At 36.7% G+C, this 19,318-nt stretch overlaps 1 protein-coding gene across 19 annotated transcripts in view; it reads left to right on the top strand.

Moving 5' to 3' along the window:
* The window catches only part of PKP4 (plakophilin 4), a 251,064-nt gene that overhangs the window by 135,271 nt on the left and 96,475 nt on the right, over nucleotides 1-19,318 (top strand). For 17 of the 19 annotated variants that reach the window (XM_089916801.1, XM_022569780.3, XM_089916792.1 and 14 more), the window contains one exon: nucleotides 921-1,033. The exons of the other annotated variants lie outside the window; for them this stretch is intronic. Coding sequence is in view for 13 of the 17 variants with exons in the window: in XM_022569780.3 (XP_022425488.1) it covers nucleotides 921-1,033 (113 nt within the window). In the remaining 4 variants the exon portion in view is untranslated. Of the gene's footprint in view, nucleotides 1-920; nucleotides 1,034-19,318 lie in introns of those variants that run through there. 19 annotated transcript variants of the gene reach the window in all.

Genomic DNA, 19,318 nt, shown 5'->3' with positions numbered 1-19,318 from the left:
TATGGCACAAGGGAGCTTGGGGTGTTACTGGAGATGTTATTTGTGGCTTAAAGCCTTTTAGAGTATACTTGATTTGATTTATAGATATTTTATGGCATGGCCTGCTTTCTATTTATTAAAATCCTGTCAAGATAACAATGAGATAAGTACAAATAATGTTAAAACATTTCTCCTAGAATAGAATACTGGCCTTCATGATGCATCATAGAATGTAGAATATAGTTTCTTGAGACAATCTTTCCAGCTTTTTAATACAATTTTAAATTCTGTATTATGGCTCAGACTTTTTCATTATTTTTTCTCTTGTCCCTTCATGAAGTGACGCATGAATGCATTTGTGACAATAGGAAAAAATGTGTATTATAGATAAATATAGCAAGACTTTTTTGTGGGGTTGTAATGATTTTTTTTCTTAACAGTGGAAAGGCTTTGTATCAAATATGGTCAAGTGATTCTCGTTACAGGAATTTACTTTTTTTTTTTAATGCTGTGCTAACTAACATACAGTATGAGGGATGGAAGAATTGGCTGTTGAGGCCTATATTGGTTGGTGTGCCTCTAATGTAGGCACATCGAGTGAGGACTCTGCAAACCTTACTTTAATACATCACTGGAGCAAAAGTACTGTTTGAAGACCTCATTTAGAACCACCACCACCAACAGCAAAAAAGGCCAAATAAAGGTCTACATGTTTTCAGTTTCAAACGAGGACACATATTCTAGTGCCTCTAAGTTTATAAAAGCTACAAATTAGTAGGTTGTTTAGGCCCACAGTTCTATTCAAAACCCTAATCTCGTAAGGCCACACTGCAGTGTTACATTACGGGCATGTTCCTGTGTTTCCTGTGACGTACATGAATTCATGTATCTGCCTAAGCAAACCTGGTGCCTTATATGCCTTCTATTTCCTTGAATCACAGGAGCTTCAGTTTCAGCGACTAACCCGAGAACTGGAGGTGGAAAGGCAGATTGTTGCCAGTCAGCTAGAAAGATGTAGGCTTGGAGCAGAATCACCAAGCATCGCGAGCACCAGGTACAGGGCCGACGGCTCTATTTTCTTACACGCCTTCAAGTCACACATTATTAAGTTGTCCTAGGTGCAGCAAATGATGCTGTTAGTGTTGTCACTGTTAACTGGCCTTCCTGAAATTGATACCAAAAATGTCAATTTATTCTAATTTTGAGAAACCTCTTGTAATGTTGATTATCTTTCAGTCCTGTGCTTGAAGTGTTTTATACAGCACTGGTATGCCTCTCTAGCAAAAGCTACCATGCTAACTTTAGAAATTTGATTTCTTATATGTAGACAAAGTTAATGAATGTTTTCAACAATTGTTAATTATTTGGCAAAGCTAATTGGCTTTGAAAACCTGATATTGATTTCTTTTAACTAAGAAATATTTCTAAGTCATAACATTTATCTAGCTTTGAAAAACGCATTCAATTTACTTGGAGCTTTCTAGAACTCTGGAAAACTACTATACGAAATAATTACTATATGAAATAATTGTGTATTCAAATATAGTAAATGCTAAGTAAGTCGAAAAGAAAAGCAAATATCGTATTATTAACACATATGTGTGGAATCTAGAAAAATGGTATAGATGATCTTATTTGCAAAGCAGAAATAGAGACCCAGATGTAGAGAACAAATGTACGGATACCAAGGGGGGGAAGGAGGGTGGGACGAATTGGGAGATTGGGATTGACATATATACACTACTGATACTATGTATAAAATGGATAACTAATGAGAACCTACCGTATAGCACAGGGAACTCTACTTAGTGCACTGTGGTGACCTAAATGGGAAGGAAATCCAAAAAAGAGGGGATACGTGTATATGTATAGCTGATTCATTTTGCTGTACGGTAGAAACTAACACAAGGTTGTAAAGCAACTATACACCAATAAAAATTAATTTTAAAAAATATATAGTAAATGCAAAACCAGTATATTACTGGAAAAAAACACATTTAATCACAAGTATTTTATATTTAAGTAGCCTCGTATGCTATTTAAAACATCATTAGAATAAAAATTACGGCCACAACTCCAAATGGTGAAATCACTACTTATGCAGTCTGTGGGTTTCTTTCTTAGTATTTACATATTCCAATAAAGCCTACCATAAAATACTTCTGTTGCTTGCATTTTTAAGCTTAGTTTGTTTAATCCTAAGTAGGTGTGTGCCCATAGTAACTTGTCTTTCAGTTGTTTCTAACGTTGTAATTGTTGTATTTCTCATTATCTTCTGTTATTCATAGCCAAAAAATTCTTCTTGGTGAATACAATGCTGTCTGTAGTTTGTCTTTCCCAGCTGATTGCTATGAATTTTAAATTATTAGGCAGATAAAATTGTATTGTCATGAATTTTTAAGTCTTTGACCCTTAACAGTTATGCACGTTAGTATGTTTAGTAAGGCATAAAGCATGCAAGTAAGATCAAGAAAACTTTCAAAACACAGATATCAAATTAGGTGATCATTTTTAAGACATCCAGGCAGTTTTTCGTAGGAAGAGAAGTTATAAGCAAGGTGTAAAATTACAAATCAAAAATTTCTAACTCTAGCTTTGTACTCCTCAATTAGATAATTTATCAAGAAAGTTAAAATTGTCAAAACAAAAATTTGTTTTAATTTTACCCAGTTTTTTAAAAGGATATCTGTATGTTTAGCACCGAAAAGAGCAGTTCACAAGCTAAATAATGTGGTGTTATATATTTCCAGATTTTTTCAAATATAATTTTACACTATTAGAAAAATTAAATCAGTATTTAAAGAATTCAGTTAAGGCGTTTATTCTGACAATTTTGCCAGTTAAACGAACATAGAACTTTTCTCGGTAAACTCCTAGAGATACTTGATATGTCAATAATACAAGTCAATACCTAGAGGATATGGCAAAGGAGAAAGGAAAATCCCCAGGTACCAGAAATAGAGAACCAAAAGCCAGAGCCACAAGCATCTGAGCTGCATTGAGTGCAGGAGGCCTGGGCACTGTCAAGCCCCCAACAAAGCACTGGAGTCTTAGGTTTAATACCCCTGCAGGGACCAAAGAGTGAGGCCTTATGTGCTCGCGGTGGTAGAGTTGAACTTGGGAACACTGCATTAAGCCATGACCCTCAAAAGGTGCACCCTTGGACAGCCCCAGGCTTGCACGGCACGTGGGTCTGGAGCCCAAATGTAACTACGCATTGTTCAGGAATACCCAGCTGAGAAACTGACATCACCAAAGACGCGCTCTCAATCAGATAATAAAAAACTCAAGTCAAAAAAACTCAAGGATGAGTAAGAATCAGCAAGCAGGAGAGCAGGATTTAAAACTTTTAAGCACCTGATATCATTGGAGAAAGTCTGACAGGGATGCACAGGAAGACAGGTACAAAGATGCTTAGTGTAACATTACTTGCAAAAGTAAAAAATTTGAACCAGGATAGAAATGGGAAATAAACTGTGGATAAGTAAACTCAAGAGCCATTAAAATGAAATAACTACATGTATCAACGTGGACATCTTTGCAGAACAGACTTTCGAGTGAAAACTACAAGTTGCAAAAGAATAGGTATAGGTTATCTTTATGAACATTTTAAAATATACATAATGCTGAATTTAAATAGTGTTTGATTTTGTTTGCGAATCAGTGCATCTCTAGTAGAAGTATGAAAAATATTTCAGGATGACACCATTTTAAGATAGTGGTACCTCTAGGGACGAAGGGGAGGAGGAAGCCATCAGGAATTCGGCTTTAGCCAAATCTGTAACGTTTTATTTAAGACTGCCATCTGGAACAAACATAACAAAAAATATGAATATTGATATCTGTTAAACAGGGGGGTTGTTGATATATGCATGGCTGTTAGATTATTTTCTGTAGTAAATGTTTTAAAATATTAAATAATTTTAGGATTATATAGTTTGAATTAGCTAATTCCATAGGTTCGTTAAAAATCTGTTAGTAAAATACATATTGTGAGTAATACTTATTGTCAGTGATTTGGGGCTTTGTGTCTGGATCTCAGTGCCCAGCTTGGCTCCTGGCATGGCAGTGGGGCTCAGTCAGACAATGTCGGGTGAGTGAGTGGGTCCTGCAGAAATGGAAACCGGGCTGACCAGAGAAAGAGGGAAAGTATGCGCAGAAGTGTGTATGATCTCGCATTGCTGTACTGGAGTTCCAAGAGGCCTGGTAGTTTCTAGGATGTGTGCTAAAAGGACCTAGTGGCTTGTGAGGTTGGAAGGGTAAAGCTGGCATTAGATTGTGGAGAACCGGGAACCAGGTGATGATGAGTGTCACCTTCATTAGGTCTGTAAAGGAGACAGGTTGAAACACATTGCTCTAGTTAGAAGCAGTTGTCCTGATAGTGTAGGGTGTAGGTCAGAAAGAAGAGAGGCCAGGCAGCAAGACAGGAATCTATTATGGAATCTTAACGGTTATGAGTAAGGTGGGTTTCTTTATTCAGTGAACTCTGGTTGGAATGATAATTGATCCACTTTGATTGCCCTTCTCCTGTCTCATGTTGGATTCTCATGTATTCTTGATGCCCCCAGCTAAGTGCTAACCCGTTCGTACAGCCTTTCCCACAGTTCTCCAGGAAAGTCATCTCTCTTCATCCGAACTCTCATAACTGTTCCTCTGTGCCTGTATTAGCCTCCTATGAGGAGCTAAAGCTCACCGCAGCCCTGGCACAGTGCCTGGGGCTCAGCAGGCAGGCACCCTGCTAAGTGTTCATTGAATAAATAATGAAACTTAAGCCCAGTGTGATTTAAGTTCCTCAGGAAAGGATGCTTTACCATTAGGTCACCTACTTGGCATTCACCCTTTCTCATATCTGCCTTCTTCACACGTTTCAGTGTGCTTTTCGGTGGACCTTAAGAAGAACTCTGCTCCGTGACCACCAGGTGTACACACTGGCAAGAGCCCATTAGAAAACAGTGTTAGTGAAGGGAGCATAGGTTTTTACTGTGTCACTTGAGAGATCTCCCTTGTGCCTGTCAGTCCCCACCATCAGTCTCAGAACCAGAATCTAAAGATACAGAAAATAGCTCTCAGACCCCAGCCCTCTTTCCCATCAGCCATTTCTGATTTTCTGAAGGAAAATTATAAGTGGGATCACTGCTTCCAGCCAGGAAACTTGCTTTGGATTCAGGTCCTTCTTACATGGGAGTAAGTTTAGTCAGCAAGATGCGGGATTTGAAAACTGGTTATCTTTCATAATTGTTTGATTTAGATCCTGTGTCAGAGTTGGTAAGGTGATCTGTAAGATTTTATTTTTCCTAGTCCAGATATGATCTCAAAGGGTAAAGAAAAGCATACTTCGATTTACTTTTTCAGTTGTCCAAAGTTCTTGCCATGTTGGCCTCACCCTGTGAAGAAGGAGTAGACAGTGGAATGAGGTCCTATTTAATTAATGACTCTAATATTGTACTAAATAATATACTGTAGAGCCCTCTTCCGAATGGCTCTAAAGCCCAGCATTTCTGTTTCCTCACACTTGCAGTACCAAAGATAAATTTTTAACCCTGCCATGACGTGTTCCCATTTTACAGTACGGAAACTGGGTCTCTGCATGTATTTATTTAGGAAGTGTCCTAAAAGGTGAGCTGCACAGCTGTCTTTGGCAGTTCATTTGCAATATGCCTTGCTGAGAACGTTAAAAAAAATCTTAATGATTAAAATGATTGCTAGGTTTTCTTTTTTTAACATCTTTAGTGGAGTATAATTGCTTTACAATGGTGTGTTAGTTTCTGCTTTATAACAAAGTGAATCAGCTATACATATACATATATCCCCATATCTCCTCCCTCTTGTGTCTCCCTCCCACCCTCCCTATTCCACCCCTTTAGGTGGTCACAAAGCACCGAGCTGATCTCCCTGTGCTATATGACTGCTTCCCACTAGCTATCTATTTTACATTTGGGGGTGTATATATGTCCATGCCACTCTCTCACTTCGTCCCAGCTTACCCTTCCCCCTCCCCGTGTCCTCAAGTCCATTTTCTACTTCTGTGTCTTTATTCCTGTCCTGCCCCCTAGGTTCTTCAGAACCATTTTTTTTCTCTTTAGATTCCATATATATGTGTTAGCATACGGTATTTGTTTTTCTCTTTCTGACTTACTTCACTCTGTATGACAGACTCTAGGTCTATCCAACTCACTGCAAATAACTCAATTTCGTTTCTTTTTATGGCTAAGTAATATTCCCTTGTATATATGTGCCACATCTTCTTTATCCATTCTTCTGTCGATGGACACTTAGGTTGCTTCCATGTCCTGGCTATTGTAAATAGTGCTGCAATGAACATTTTGGTACATGACTCTTTTTGAATCATGGTTTTCTCAGGGTATATATGCCCAGTAGTGGGATTGCTGGGTCATATGGTAGCTCTATTTTTAGTTTTTTAAGGAACCTCCATATTGTTCTCCATAGTGGCTGTATCAATTTACATTCCTACCAACAGTGCAAGAGGGTTCCCTTTTCTCCACACCCTCTCCAGCATTTATTGTCTGTAGATATTTTGATGATGGCCATTCTGACTGGTGTGAGATAATATCTCATTGTAGTTTTGATTTGCATTTCTCTAATGATTAGTGATGTTGAGCATCCTTTCATGTGTTTGTTGGCAATCTGTATATCTTCTTAGGAGAAATGTCTATTTAGGTCTTCTGCCCTTTTTTGGATTGGGTTGTTTGTTTTTTTGATATTGAGCTGCATGAGCTGCTTATAAATTTTGGAGATTAATCCTTTGTCAGTTGCTTCATTTGCAAATATTTTCTCCCATTCTGAGGGTTGTCTTTTGGCCTTGTTTATGGTTTCCTTTGCTATGCAAAAGCTTTGAAGTTTCATTAGGTCCCATTTGTTTATTTTTGTTTTTATTTCCATTTCTCTAGGAGGTGGGTCAGAAAGGATCTTGCTGTGATTTATGTCATAGAGTGTTGTGCCTATGTTTTCCTCTAAGAGTGTGATAGTGTCTGGCCTTACATTTAGGTCTTTAATCCATTTTGAGTTTATTTTTGTGTATGGTGTTAGGGATTGTTCTAATTTCATTCTTTTACATGTACCTGTCCAGTTTTCCCAGCACCACTTATCGAAGAGGCTATCTTTTCTCCATTGTATATTCTTGACTCCTTTATCAAAAATTAAAATGATTGCTAGGTTTTCTATTAGCGACTCTTTGGAATTAGTGACTCTAAACAAACTAGCAATAAAAAACCCCATTTCTAATATGATTTTTATTTGTTTCATTTACTGCAAAAATGCATTAATAACACAAGTAATAACACCAGCATTATCAGTGTATAATGACCCTTAATCTGGAATTGTTGGTGCTTGTACCCAAAGATGATATATCAGACCACGAATAATCACTGAAAATTGAGAAACCCTGAAGGGGAGCTATGGGATTAGTTAACAGAGAAGCTACAGACTTTCTGCCTTTGTACCAAGTGCACTATAGTTACCTGTGCATTTAATAGTCATCTATTTTAATATTTCACCTGATTAAAGATAGGCTGTAGAAATAGTCAATAAATTATATCTTTTCTGTATTTGTACTGAGTATAGTATAGATATTTATATATTTAATTTTTTACCTCATTTAAAGTGGGCCTTGGGATCAGTTAATAGAGAAAATACCGATTTTCTGCATTTGTTTTTAGTGTACTATAGTTATTTATATATTCAGTATTTCACCTCATAGAAAGTAGGGCGTGAAATCAGTTTATTGAAAAGTTACAGCATTTCTGCATTTATACTGAGTATACTATATCTTATGTACTATGCACTATGTACTATTTAATATTTTACCTCTCCACATGTATTTGGAACATTTTTAGAAAACACAAAAGCCAACAATGGAGTGAGGGAATTGGGGCAAAGATAAAATAAAGACTAGAAAAATAAGATGAAGCCAAGGTTAAAATAGTATACAAAATATATGTTGTCAGTGTTGCACGCATTGGCTTAAAGTAGAGAGCCACTTTGGCTCTGAGTGTCCTGATAGCCAGGCTAAAGAAAAAAGCACTAATGAATTACATGATTCACAGTGTCTGGAAGATAAAAACAAACCAGGTTGCTCAGGAGGATTTACTGTCCCCGGGGCTGAGACTTGAGTGGTTTCTCTTGTGAGTTGCTGTTGAAACGAGCACTGCGTGATGAGGCAAACAGCGTCCTCGGTAGTTTCTAAATTATAAAATCAGACTCACAGCGGTTCTTTCTTCTGTTGTTAAACACAATATAAACGGATGGAAAAGCAGCTTAGCTAAAAGCAGTTCTCCAGGAGGCCAATTCTGTTGCTCCCGTTTGGCGGGAGGACGATAGTTAGCATATGCAGATGGATGGATCAATTTTGGCTTCTCCAGGCAAGCAGCATGCCATGATGACTTCTGTCTGCAGAGCTTTTTAGAGTCATGGGTGGCAGTGGGTACCAAGATTTGAGAGGTCCTGTGTTGCAGGTCACCGTGCAGGTGCACGTTGTGCATGCCTTAGCGACAGAAATGGTCCTCAGGGGATGCAGAGGTATGTACAGCGCATCTCAGGAGAATCTCATAGCACAGGCACCTCAGAGGAAAATAATGCCCTTTAAACTTCTTGCACCCCATGGGCTAAGCAACAACCTTCAAATCCAAATTTTGATGAACGTAGGATTTATTCTTTTTCTCTTTGCGGTATCATCAATGGAGTGTTGCTCTCACCTTAGCCTGCTTTAGACTTCACTGGATGGGGTGACAGCAAGGGGACTTCCCCTGCCTACCTACACTCCCAAGGGCACAGAAGGGGACAAGTGTGGCCAAAACAGTATTCTCACCTTTTAACTGACTGGAGCTACATAATGCTCATTTTAGCCAATTTGTAAAGTTCAAGAAACTAAAGAGAAAAATCGTAATTCTACCATTCAGAGATAACCACTTTATTTTTAGGTCCGGTTTATTGAAGTGTAATTTACTTACAGTAAAATTCACCCTTTGTAGCATACAGTTTTATGATTTTTGGCAGTTTGGCATGTAGTTGTATAACCACCATCATGATTGAAATGTAGAACATTTCCATTAACCCGAAAAAAGAGGCAACCACTTTTTTTTTTTTTTTTGCGGTACGCGGGCCTCTCACTGCTGTGGCCTCTCCCGTCGCGGAGCACAGGCTCCGGACGCGCAGGCTCAGCGGCCATGGCTTACGGGCCCAGCCGCCCCGGGGCCTGTGGGATCCTCCCAGACCGGGGCACGAACCCTCGTCCCCTGCATCGGCAGGCGGACTCTCAACCACTGCACCACCAGGGAAGCCCGGCGACCACTTTTTAAAGTTTGCCACATTTCATTCCCTTCCAAAAAAATTTAAGTGTGAGATAACTCCCTCCGGCCAACTTTTTATCTCATTCCTAAAGTCCCACTTTGATAGCCGGTTCTAACTTTTAATGGCTCCCACCTGTCTGAGGAATTCTCAAGCAGAAGAGTAGCTTGGAGATGCACCCAAGGGATGCTAATTTAGCGGTGGTTAGAGGTCACTACAGCCTTCCCATGGCAAGCTGCACTCGGTGGGTGCAGGGGACTTGGCCAGGGGAACTACTAAAAGGCACAGTCTTCAAGTGTACAAGATATGGCCTGCGTTGCGTGTTTCATCCAAGCAGAGACATTACACTAGTGGTTCAGCTGGGGTAACAGAAACTGTGGAAGGAGAAGAAAATATAATTCAAATTGAAAAGTCAGTAAATATAAATACGATCATCTCAGAATTCAAGAAATTGGGTAACAAAACTGTGGAAGGAGAAGAAAATATAGTTCAAATTGAAAAGTCAGTAAATATAAATACGATCATCTCAGAATTCAGGAAATTATTTCTGAAATTTTACAGTACAGAATTTCAAAACTATTTCTGATAACAGGCTCAGAATCTTACCATTGCCCAGAAACAGAAACTTCACTTCTCACTTACTTCTAGGTAAGTTGTAGGTGGTAAAGGAGAAAGTTTATTTCTTTGGGACACAGTTATTGGTTCCACATATTTTATCTTGTAAATAAATCATAGCTTGTCTGCTCCTTAAGATGAAGCACTAAATTTTCACTTATATTGAAGTACAAAAGAGATACTTAAAAGATGGACCTTTTATTAATTGTAGAAAACACTAATGACAACTTTTGGAATTGAAGCTTAGTTTTAAATTTTTGTTTTGATACTTTGCACATTGTTTTAAAATTTGTTTATGCCATTTGGAAGCAGTTGGCTCCTTCACATTGTCTGTCCTTTAGCTGACTGCCATTGGTGTTAGGAAGTTACTCTAGACCCTGAGAAAAATCCTGTCCATATCTATCGACTGAATGAGGGGGGAAATGGGTGGCAATATTAAAATTAAATAACTTCACGCTCTTCCTAAGATTGTCTCTCCCTTTTCAGTTAGTTTAAAGCTCTGCTATAATAGAATTCTTTATGGTTTCAGAAAGGTCATACAATCTTGACAAATAGTCTTCTTATTGCCATTTAAGAAAAGAACTCTTATTTTTTAATGAAAAGATTTGATTCCCTACTACCATTCAGACTATTTTTTTTTTACACTTTATAGGATCATCTGCTAGTGCCCATCAGGCTTCCATTAATACTATTAAAAATTCTAAAAATGCCGTAAGGCTGACAGTAGCCGAAAAGCCTTTTTCATGGATCAGGTCTTTTGTTCAGCAGATATTTTTAAGTCATTGTGAAATAAACTTTCTCAAATGAAACACTCTTTAAAGATGAGGAGTCTTTGCAAAGATTGAATGTTTGTGTTTTGACAGCTTATTACTTATTTAATGTACTGCTTCAGGAAGATGCTTGATAAAGTTCTGTCCCTTTGACCTTCAGTGCTCTCACTGGCCGAAACCTGAGTTTTTTAAATAATAGTTTATTGAGATATATTTCATATATCATAAACTTCATACTTTTAAAGGATATGATTCAGTATTTTTTAGTATATTCATAGAGCTGTGCAATCATCACCACTATCTAATTTTAGAACATTTTCACCATCCCAAAAAGGAACCCTCTACCCATTAGCACTCCTTCCCCATTTTTCCTGCCCCCTGCCCCCAGCCCCTGAGAACCAATGATCTGTTTTCTGTCCCTATGGGCTTGCCTCTTCTGGACATTTCCTATATATGGCATCATACAATATATAGCCTTTTGTGACTGGCTTCTTCAACTTAGCATGATAATTTCAAGGTTCATCCATGTTATAACATGTACCAGTTCTTCATCCTTTTTTATTTCCAAATAATATTCCAGTGTATGGATATACCACATTTTGTTTATTTTTTTTATCACCTAATGGGCATTTGTGTTGTTTCCACTTTTTGGTAATTGAGAATAATGCTACTATGTCTCAGGTTTTAAGAGGGGAAAATCCCAAGGGTCCTGCTCCAGGCATTCTTAGTTTGGGGCTGGGGAGAGGCACTGAGAGTAGTAAGGATTCCCCTTAGCCTCTCTCTCCATCCTCCTACTCCCTCACAGGGGCTCACCTTCTTTTCTTTCTCCTTTGCTCTCTGTTATGGTAAATCCTTGTATATTGCCGAGCTAGCTGAGTTCGTTTTAAGTGCATAGTAGGTAAGCTATTGGGGAGTCCTCTTATGTTTATCAGAATATAGTTCATCAGATTTCCTTTCTTAATATTGTATTTGGTCACTAGTGACTCTTAATAGTCAAACAAATAAAAGCTCTTTATGTTCATTTGGAATTCAGACTAAATGAAGAATAAACTATTTGATATTTGAATGTAATTATCAGAAACCCTCTCTGGGATCTCTACCGTGAATATTTATTACATGGATGCTCTTCTGAGCAAATTTAGTGACACTGAATGTTTATGATGCAACTCTCCTGTGTTAACACAGTAAAGAGGTAATACATCTGAAAGATACAAATGAGTCTGTGGCTGACCTGCATCTCTCCAGAAGTCGTTTTAAAGGAGCAGTTTGCTCAAGCACAGTTCTTCCAAAAAGCATTTTAATTGCTACTGCACATTGCCATTGTGATCACAAGCCTGTTTCATCTGGGACATACAAATCCACCTGGCAACTATCTCTACACATTTGAATTAAACTTACATAAACTAAGTCTTATGTAGAGCATGAGCCCAAGGTAATTCAACCAGTATTCCATTAAGGTAACCTATTTTAACCTAAGAATGTGACTATGTTGAATTTGAATTTTAAGCCAAGTAGTCTTCATAAATATTAGAATCTTTTATGGACCTAGAACATTATACAACAAAATGTCTTAATCATAGTGAATAAATATTTCAAAATGAATTACCTGTTTCTTAAACTGAGCATTTTAAAATGTTAAGTTGGAGATACGGTTAGAAGGAACCACAAAAAGAGATCAAGTTTATAGTTCAAAGTTTATAGCATCAAAGTTTCAGATAAAGACTATTTTAGTACATTTGGTTAAATACAGAGGCAGCCCAGCTGTATGAATTTTCCTAATTAATGAAGAGGAAAATACTTTTTAAAATTCGGAAGCCCATGCATCTGAAATATATGTACCATGCCATTATTTAATTATTTATTAAAGAACTGTTTTAATTAAAATAACATTATTTCATTTTCTGTAATTTTTCATAGTTTGCATTCTATAATTACTATTCCTAAAATATGTAACAGTGATGAATTATTGAATCAATACAAGAATTATATTACTAGTCCCCACTCTTAGTCATTAGGTTTTTTTTAACCATGTGTATATTTTGATAAATTATAAGGTAATTTACACAGGCCACATAGTATATATCAGGATGCTTTTTGGAAAAATTTACCTTTACTGCTTTATAGGAATTAATAATTACTTTAATCCTATATTTTCTTATTACTCATTTTGTACTTTTTAATCTATATCTTGAGAAATGTGAAAAGTACTAAAAAGTATAGAGAATGATACAACAAAAATTTAAGTACATCCCAGAATTGAAAAGCATCGATAATTCATCATTTTGGCTTTTTTATATAAAAATATATTAAACATAAAATTCAAGACCTCTTTGCCCCATTCTCCCTTCCCAATAGGCATTAACTAGTATATAGTCTACTTTGTGTACTTTTATATAATATACATACATCATATACATCCATGGCTCATGTTTTGTGTGCTTTTTTAACATACACAAATGGTATAATCTGTGTGTCATTACGCATCTTGATTTCTCTACTCAGTGTTTGAGATTTATTCATATTGATGTGTGTAGATCTAGTTTATTTTTTAACTGCTGTTATGTATTTATGTCATAGAATATTAAACTGTTTGTCCATTCCCCTATTGAAGAACATTTAAGTTCCACTTTTAAGTATTTTAAGTAATGCAGCAGTGAACATTTGGAGACTTATCTCCTGGTTTACGTGTGTGAGGTTCTAGAAGAGGTATCATTAGAAGTAGAATACTTCGGGCATAATGAATGCATGTTTTCAATTTTTCTAGATCTTGCTGAGCTGCTTTCTCAGGTACCTCAACAATTGCACCCTCTCAAGCAGTGTGTGAAAAAGTTCCAGGTTCTCTCTCTCTCTTTCTCTCTCTTTTCTTTTTGGCCAACATTTAATATTACGCAGGGTCTTTAAATTTTACCAATCTAATGTTATCTCATTTTACTTTTTTTATGATCCATTTGCATTTCCTCTTCTGGTCATATCCTTTGCCCATTTTTCTAATGAGTAATTTGGTTTATTTATTTACTTATTTTTTGGTTCTATCATTAGTTTTATCGAGCTGAAATAACTCTGGGATATATCAATACATCTAAAATAGTACAGGCCTTGGTACATCACAACACAAAGTATACCATATTAATCTATTTTTAGAATATAAATCTTTAGTATGATGACAAGTATGTAGGAGAAACAACCCTCTGTATGTGATATATAATAATGGATCTCAAATTCTCCAAATCTGCCCAAACAGATGATACTAACATTCCTTTCTCTTTCTATGTCCACATTTCCTTTAGTGACTGCATTTATTTTCTTCTGCAAAGGTTTATGACGTCTTCTCTAAATTCACTCAGTAAATAGTTATGCCTTTGCTTTATTGTAGAGATACAAAGATACAGAAGCCTGGAATTTCCAGTCTAGTAGAAGGGAACACTGTGTGTAATTTAGCCATATGACAAAGTACCTCAGTAGCCACATAAAATATATGTCTGTATTTTATTATGTTTATTTTTGAAGAGCAGTGTGCTGATCAGATTACATTGTCCTGGCTCTATCCAGGGAGGCCTTGCTTTGGTGTCTTTGATTCTCATATCCTTAGGTGAAAATACTTCTTTGTAATTATATTAGAGGGAAGAGAACAATAGCCATTGAGCACCTATGATATAATAAACATTTGTGCGAGTCGATGTTTTATACCCATTATCTGCTTTTTGTTCAAGGGTTTCCACGAGGTTTGTTTTTGTGTTTTAGTTTGCTTTGGTTTTTATTATTATTGTACACCTGATTTTAACATTAAGATGATATTTTCTCCTAAAAATAGTTTTATTCTATTGGTTTCCCACTGGGGTGTCAGGAATTCGTTTGAGAAGACTTAGGCAACCCACTTACCTCCACTCCACCGCTCCAGATAGACACAGTCTATACAAAAACTGCCTGCTATGCAAAGACAAGTACAAAACCCCAGCCCCATCTCCACTGCCACTATTTTGTCTCTCCTTCGTAGAAACTTTGGCGTGGCTTCTATTTTCTGTTTTTGGTTGATCACAGACATGTTACAAGAAGTCATGTAGGTATTAATTCAAAGATTCTAGAAAACGATCTTGAAAAACATTGCCACTAATGTACTCTCTGCAGTTCATTATTTGGGATGTGGGGGGGCAGTTTGCCATTCCTTCATCTAATTCCTTTACTCTCCATGAAATAAAGGAAGGTTGGTGTTAAGTTCCCATTCTCATTACCATTTGGCAGGTTAAGGACACAGAGGGGAAAGACTGACGTGTGTGATGAGATGTTTCCTCAGCCCTTCAGAGATATACTACTGTATACCCTCTAATCCAATGATGTATAGAAAAGGAAATTGGAAATGTGATTATCCACCTAAAAGTGAGAGCCATCCATTAGTGCATTTTTAGCCGTTAATCAGCTTGCCATAAAAATGAACATGGCATGTCTGCCAAGGGCGGGGAAAAACAACTGACAAGTTTGCCAGACTTTGTAGTGACTAAATTGTTATTATAGCTATCCTCCCTGAGGCTTCACGATCTATTTAATAGCAAATCAATCTCATCTGGTTTTTGCATAGATTTTTCTGCCCTGCTGTTGTGTTACTCCCCAGTTAAATAGGGAGAAAACCACTCTAAAACTGAAGAGGGAGAATGCCTGTAGGCTACAGATTTTCATAGCTTAAAAATGTTATATTAAACAATTACACATTTTAACCACTGTCAGATAGTTTAGATACAACATTTGGTTTGCATTATTGGACTGCTTATAAGCCAGGGAGGAATGTCTTTAGGGTATACTTGTTTATTTCTTCTAGCCTTTTTTTTATTGGAAAAGAACAAATAACAGCCAGTTATTCTAGGATCCTGTGATCTGTTGTTTCTGCTTTAGAACACGCCAATTAAAGGTTGATCTACCCCCAGCTTTAGTTACATTATCAATAATGCGGCTATTTGAGCCACAGAGAAAATTCAAGCAAAATTATCAATGATCATCTAAGAACTGGTGCTTAGGAAGTACAAAATACAGGATTATATCTATTTCCAGAGGAGCATTAGCAAAATAATTTTCAGTAAAGACTTATTTGTAAATAGTAAGTGAAACAGTATTGTATTCCTTATGAACATAGATACAAAGGTAGAAACTACTATTGACCAGAGTAGTACATTCAAACAAAGTCTAGAAATTAAAATCTTGGGTGACTTTTTTTTTGCAACCACTGACAAAACAGTGTATCTACATCAGTAATCATCAATGGCTGTTAAAATCTTTAGCTGAAAAAATGATGAGAAACTTTACAATAAATGGATCAGGCTGACAGCACCTGAACTCACTGATCTAAGATAGATGTTCTACAAAACAAAAGATAGTGAGAAATTTTGGCCTTCTGAAATGATGCAATGGGAAGTGCATATCATCACCTAGGATGCATTCTTGCCTCCAGATTGCTCAACCATCTAGATATAAGTAACAATTCATAGGAAATCAGAGACAGAGGAACAGGTTAAACAACATTTTGCTGATGCCTTAGTTAGATCCAGTCTATTGGGAATTTTGCAAGGCAACTGAAATCGTTTCAAACAGGGAAAAAATGATGTAAGAGGGAGCGTGAGACTGCATGAAAAGAAATTTTTAGAGACATAACAACCAAATACAATGTGTAGACATTGTTTTGGTCTTGATTCAAGCAACTGTTTTTAAGAATTCAAACAGGAACTTTGAATACTGACTAGATATTTGTTGATATGAAGAATTTTACTGGTAATTTTTTTAGGTGTGATAATGTTATTGTGGTTATAGTCTTTTAAAAGTCTCTATATTTAGAGATATATCTAAAGTAATAAGATGCCTGAGACTTGGCTCAAAATAATCTAGTAATGCACAGAAAACAGTGGGTAAAAGTATAGATGAAGTAAGTGTTGACCACATGTTCCCTTTTATTTGTTGAAGCTGGGTGATGAATCCATAGGGGGTTCATTATACTGTTTTCTTTTATATATCAGTGAGTGTGTGTTTTAAATGCTGTGTAACAAAAAGTTTAAATATTAAGTAATCCAGCTCTTAATTTTCTGACTGAAATTTTGGTTAAAACTTTTTTTTTTCATTTTTATAAAGTTAAGAAGGTCATATTTTTAAAAATCTGAGTGGTAGATGTTTTCTTCAATAGTTCAAATGAAGAATATTTATTTCAGTTAAATTAGATTATAAATCTACACAGTATGCTCCATATACTTTGTAATGCCTTTTCCATCAATAATGTTGGCTCACTGTGGCAGTGAATGGGAGAGGGAGCAAAGAGGGGAAAGCAGGATAAAGCAGACCAACCACTTGTGTCACGTTGCGAACCACTGTTCCTCTTTTCATTCATATTTCTTAAAAGAAGAATGCTGGGTATTAAAGCTAGGGATTTAACAGTCTTGTCCAGCCACTTGTCCATTTGCCGTGGAGAGTGCCTGAGCAGTGTTTATGGCTCACCCATTATACATCAAGAATTCTGTTTGAAGAGACTTTACTTTCCGTTGTCATTGTTGTCATTCCTTCTCATTCATTCTAACAGGCCTTTTTCCATTTCATTCCCCTATTCAGTAGTTTGGAAACCCTGCATAATTATGTGTGGGGGGATAATAGAGAAGAGAAGGAAACAGGGTGGGAAAGGGGATGTAGGACAAATGAGGGATCCATGAGAGCTTTCAGGGGAGATTTAAAGCATTCTAGAAGCACTTTGCTGGGTTCGTTAAGTCTTACTACCTAGAAGCCTAGCATATGCTCCGCCAAATTTTGACTGTATCCTTATGCATCCATTCTTCTTCCTGGACAGTTATTGATGATGCGGGGTCTGTACTCTACCCCACATGTGAATTCATTCCTCCTTCAGCACTAAAACAGCTATTTATGGTACTTGACCATGAATCAAGAGCTGAAAATGCTATTACAGGGAGAAGCGTTATTTTTCTCAAAAAGCAAAGCAGAACTTTAAGAAATAGATCATGTTCTTCCTTTTCACACTCATAATGAAAAGTTTCCTCAGAAATTACAGAAACTTTACTGTTTATAATAATTTTTTAATAAAATCTTCTGGGTAATCAGTGGACAGAAAGTGAATATCATTCTTTAGACACACACCAGATTTGATAATGTCTTTATATGAGTATCAAAGAATCGTATATGAATATATCTTTTGCTCTTGAATGCCTAAATAATCAGAGTGGTCGGTACACGTTTAACAAAACATTTAATTTTATGATATCTTAAAGTTGCTTTTAAGTGAATTTTTATATAGGCTTTTCAGAGCATTTTACATCCTAAATAATATTCAAAATGAAATTGTATGCATCATAAACAGAACTATTTATAATGAGGAATTTTATGGGTTTGGGATGTCAGCCAGTGTACCTCTTACTATAGATCTCTACAGCTTAGTCCCATGTTAACTCTGTGCTCCATCTCCTGTAGAGCAAGTAGAAAAACAGGACCCTCGCGCTGCTTCTTACCAGTGCCAGCTTTATTTAAAAATGTACGATTTTGAATTGTTTTACATATTTCTAAAAGGAGTATATTTGTGTGTGCTCCTTCTTGTTTTTTTTATCTTAAATTTTAAGAAATGTTTTCCTTTTCTGTTTCTTTGCCTTTGGAAGAATTTGAAAGAACAGAAATGGGGGAGACAGTAGCATTTTGTAGACCTCAATACAAATAATTCACAGTGGCCCATCTATTCTGAGGCTTGACCCTTTGCCTAAATAGCATCCTAAGTTATGGCGGAATACTTAGGAAAGAGAGTTCGGTTTTGTATTTAGTCATTTTACTATTTTCATCTCAGCTGCTTTCACTCTTTCAAATGTCATCTGAAATGTTAGAAAACCCTTCTATTCTGATTTCTACTTTTACTGGTTGGAATACCTGTTGTGGCATGGGCTTAAACAGAAGTCATGCTTCCTGTATAATTTATGGAGATACCAGAGGGAACTGTTTGTCTCATTTTTGTCTTGTATGACATTCTTTTTAATCTTCCCCTTCCCATGTGGTCCTCTGGATCTTTTATTCATAGATTCAAAGCAGTAACACAAAATGCTTTTGTCAAAGAATATTTAACATCTTCTAAAATGTGTGTTCACCTCTAGTCCCTATTAAACAATTCAAGTTACTTGAATTGTTTAAAGGGATAATCTGATATTTCCTGTTCCTTTAACGTTTTTGCTGTGCATCAAGTACATAACTTTCTCTTTCAGAGACTGGCTGTAATATTATTTATTTTTATCTTACCTTTTCCTGGAATCCATTTTAGACAGATGTTATAAGGGTGCAAAAATATGGTAAAGTGGCATGAGGGAGGAGTGGAATGAAGAACTGAGTAAACAAGGGTGACAACAAAATAGAGCCAGTCATGAGACCAAAAATGTTCACCACAGTGTTCAGTTATACATTTTACTCTAAACTTGCTAGCAGCCAGTGGAAAACCAAGATCGCACTTTTATACCACCCTTTGCTGTTCCTCATTATTTTTTAAAGACTGAAATTGTAAAAGCATATCCTGAGCGCGTGGCCAGTTTTTTCAGGTGAGGTGTCACTGAGCAAGGAGTATGTGGGTCCGACTGTAAGCCTCTGACCTTTCCCGTGTTCCATGAAGCCTCAGGCCTGCCCTCCTGCAGCCGTCTTGCTTG

The sequence above is a fragment of the Delphinapterus leucas genome, chromosome 8 (genome assembly GCF_059928025.1).
Source record: "Delphinapterus leucas isolate spDelLeu-1000000601 "Yukka" chromosome 8, BTC_Dleu_Yukka2, whole genome shotgun sequence".
NCBI lineage: Eukaryota > Metazoa > Chordata > Mammalia > Artiodactyla > Monodontidae > Delphinapterus > Delphinapterus leucas.
The sequence above is the reverse complement of the archived record's forward strand: the minus strand, read 5'-3'. Positions and strand labels throughout refer to the sequence as shown.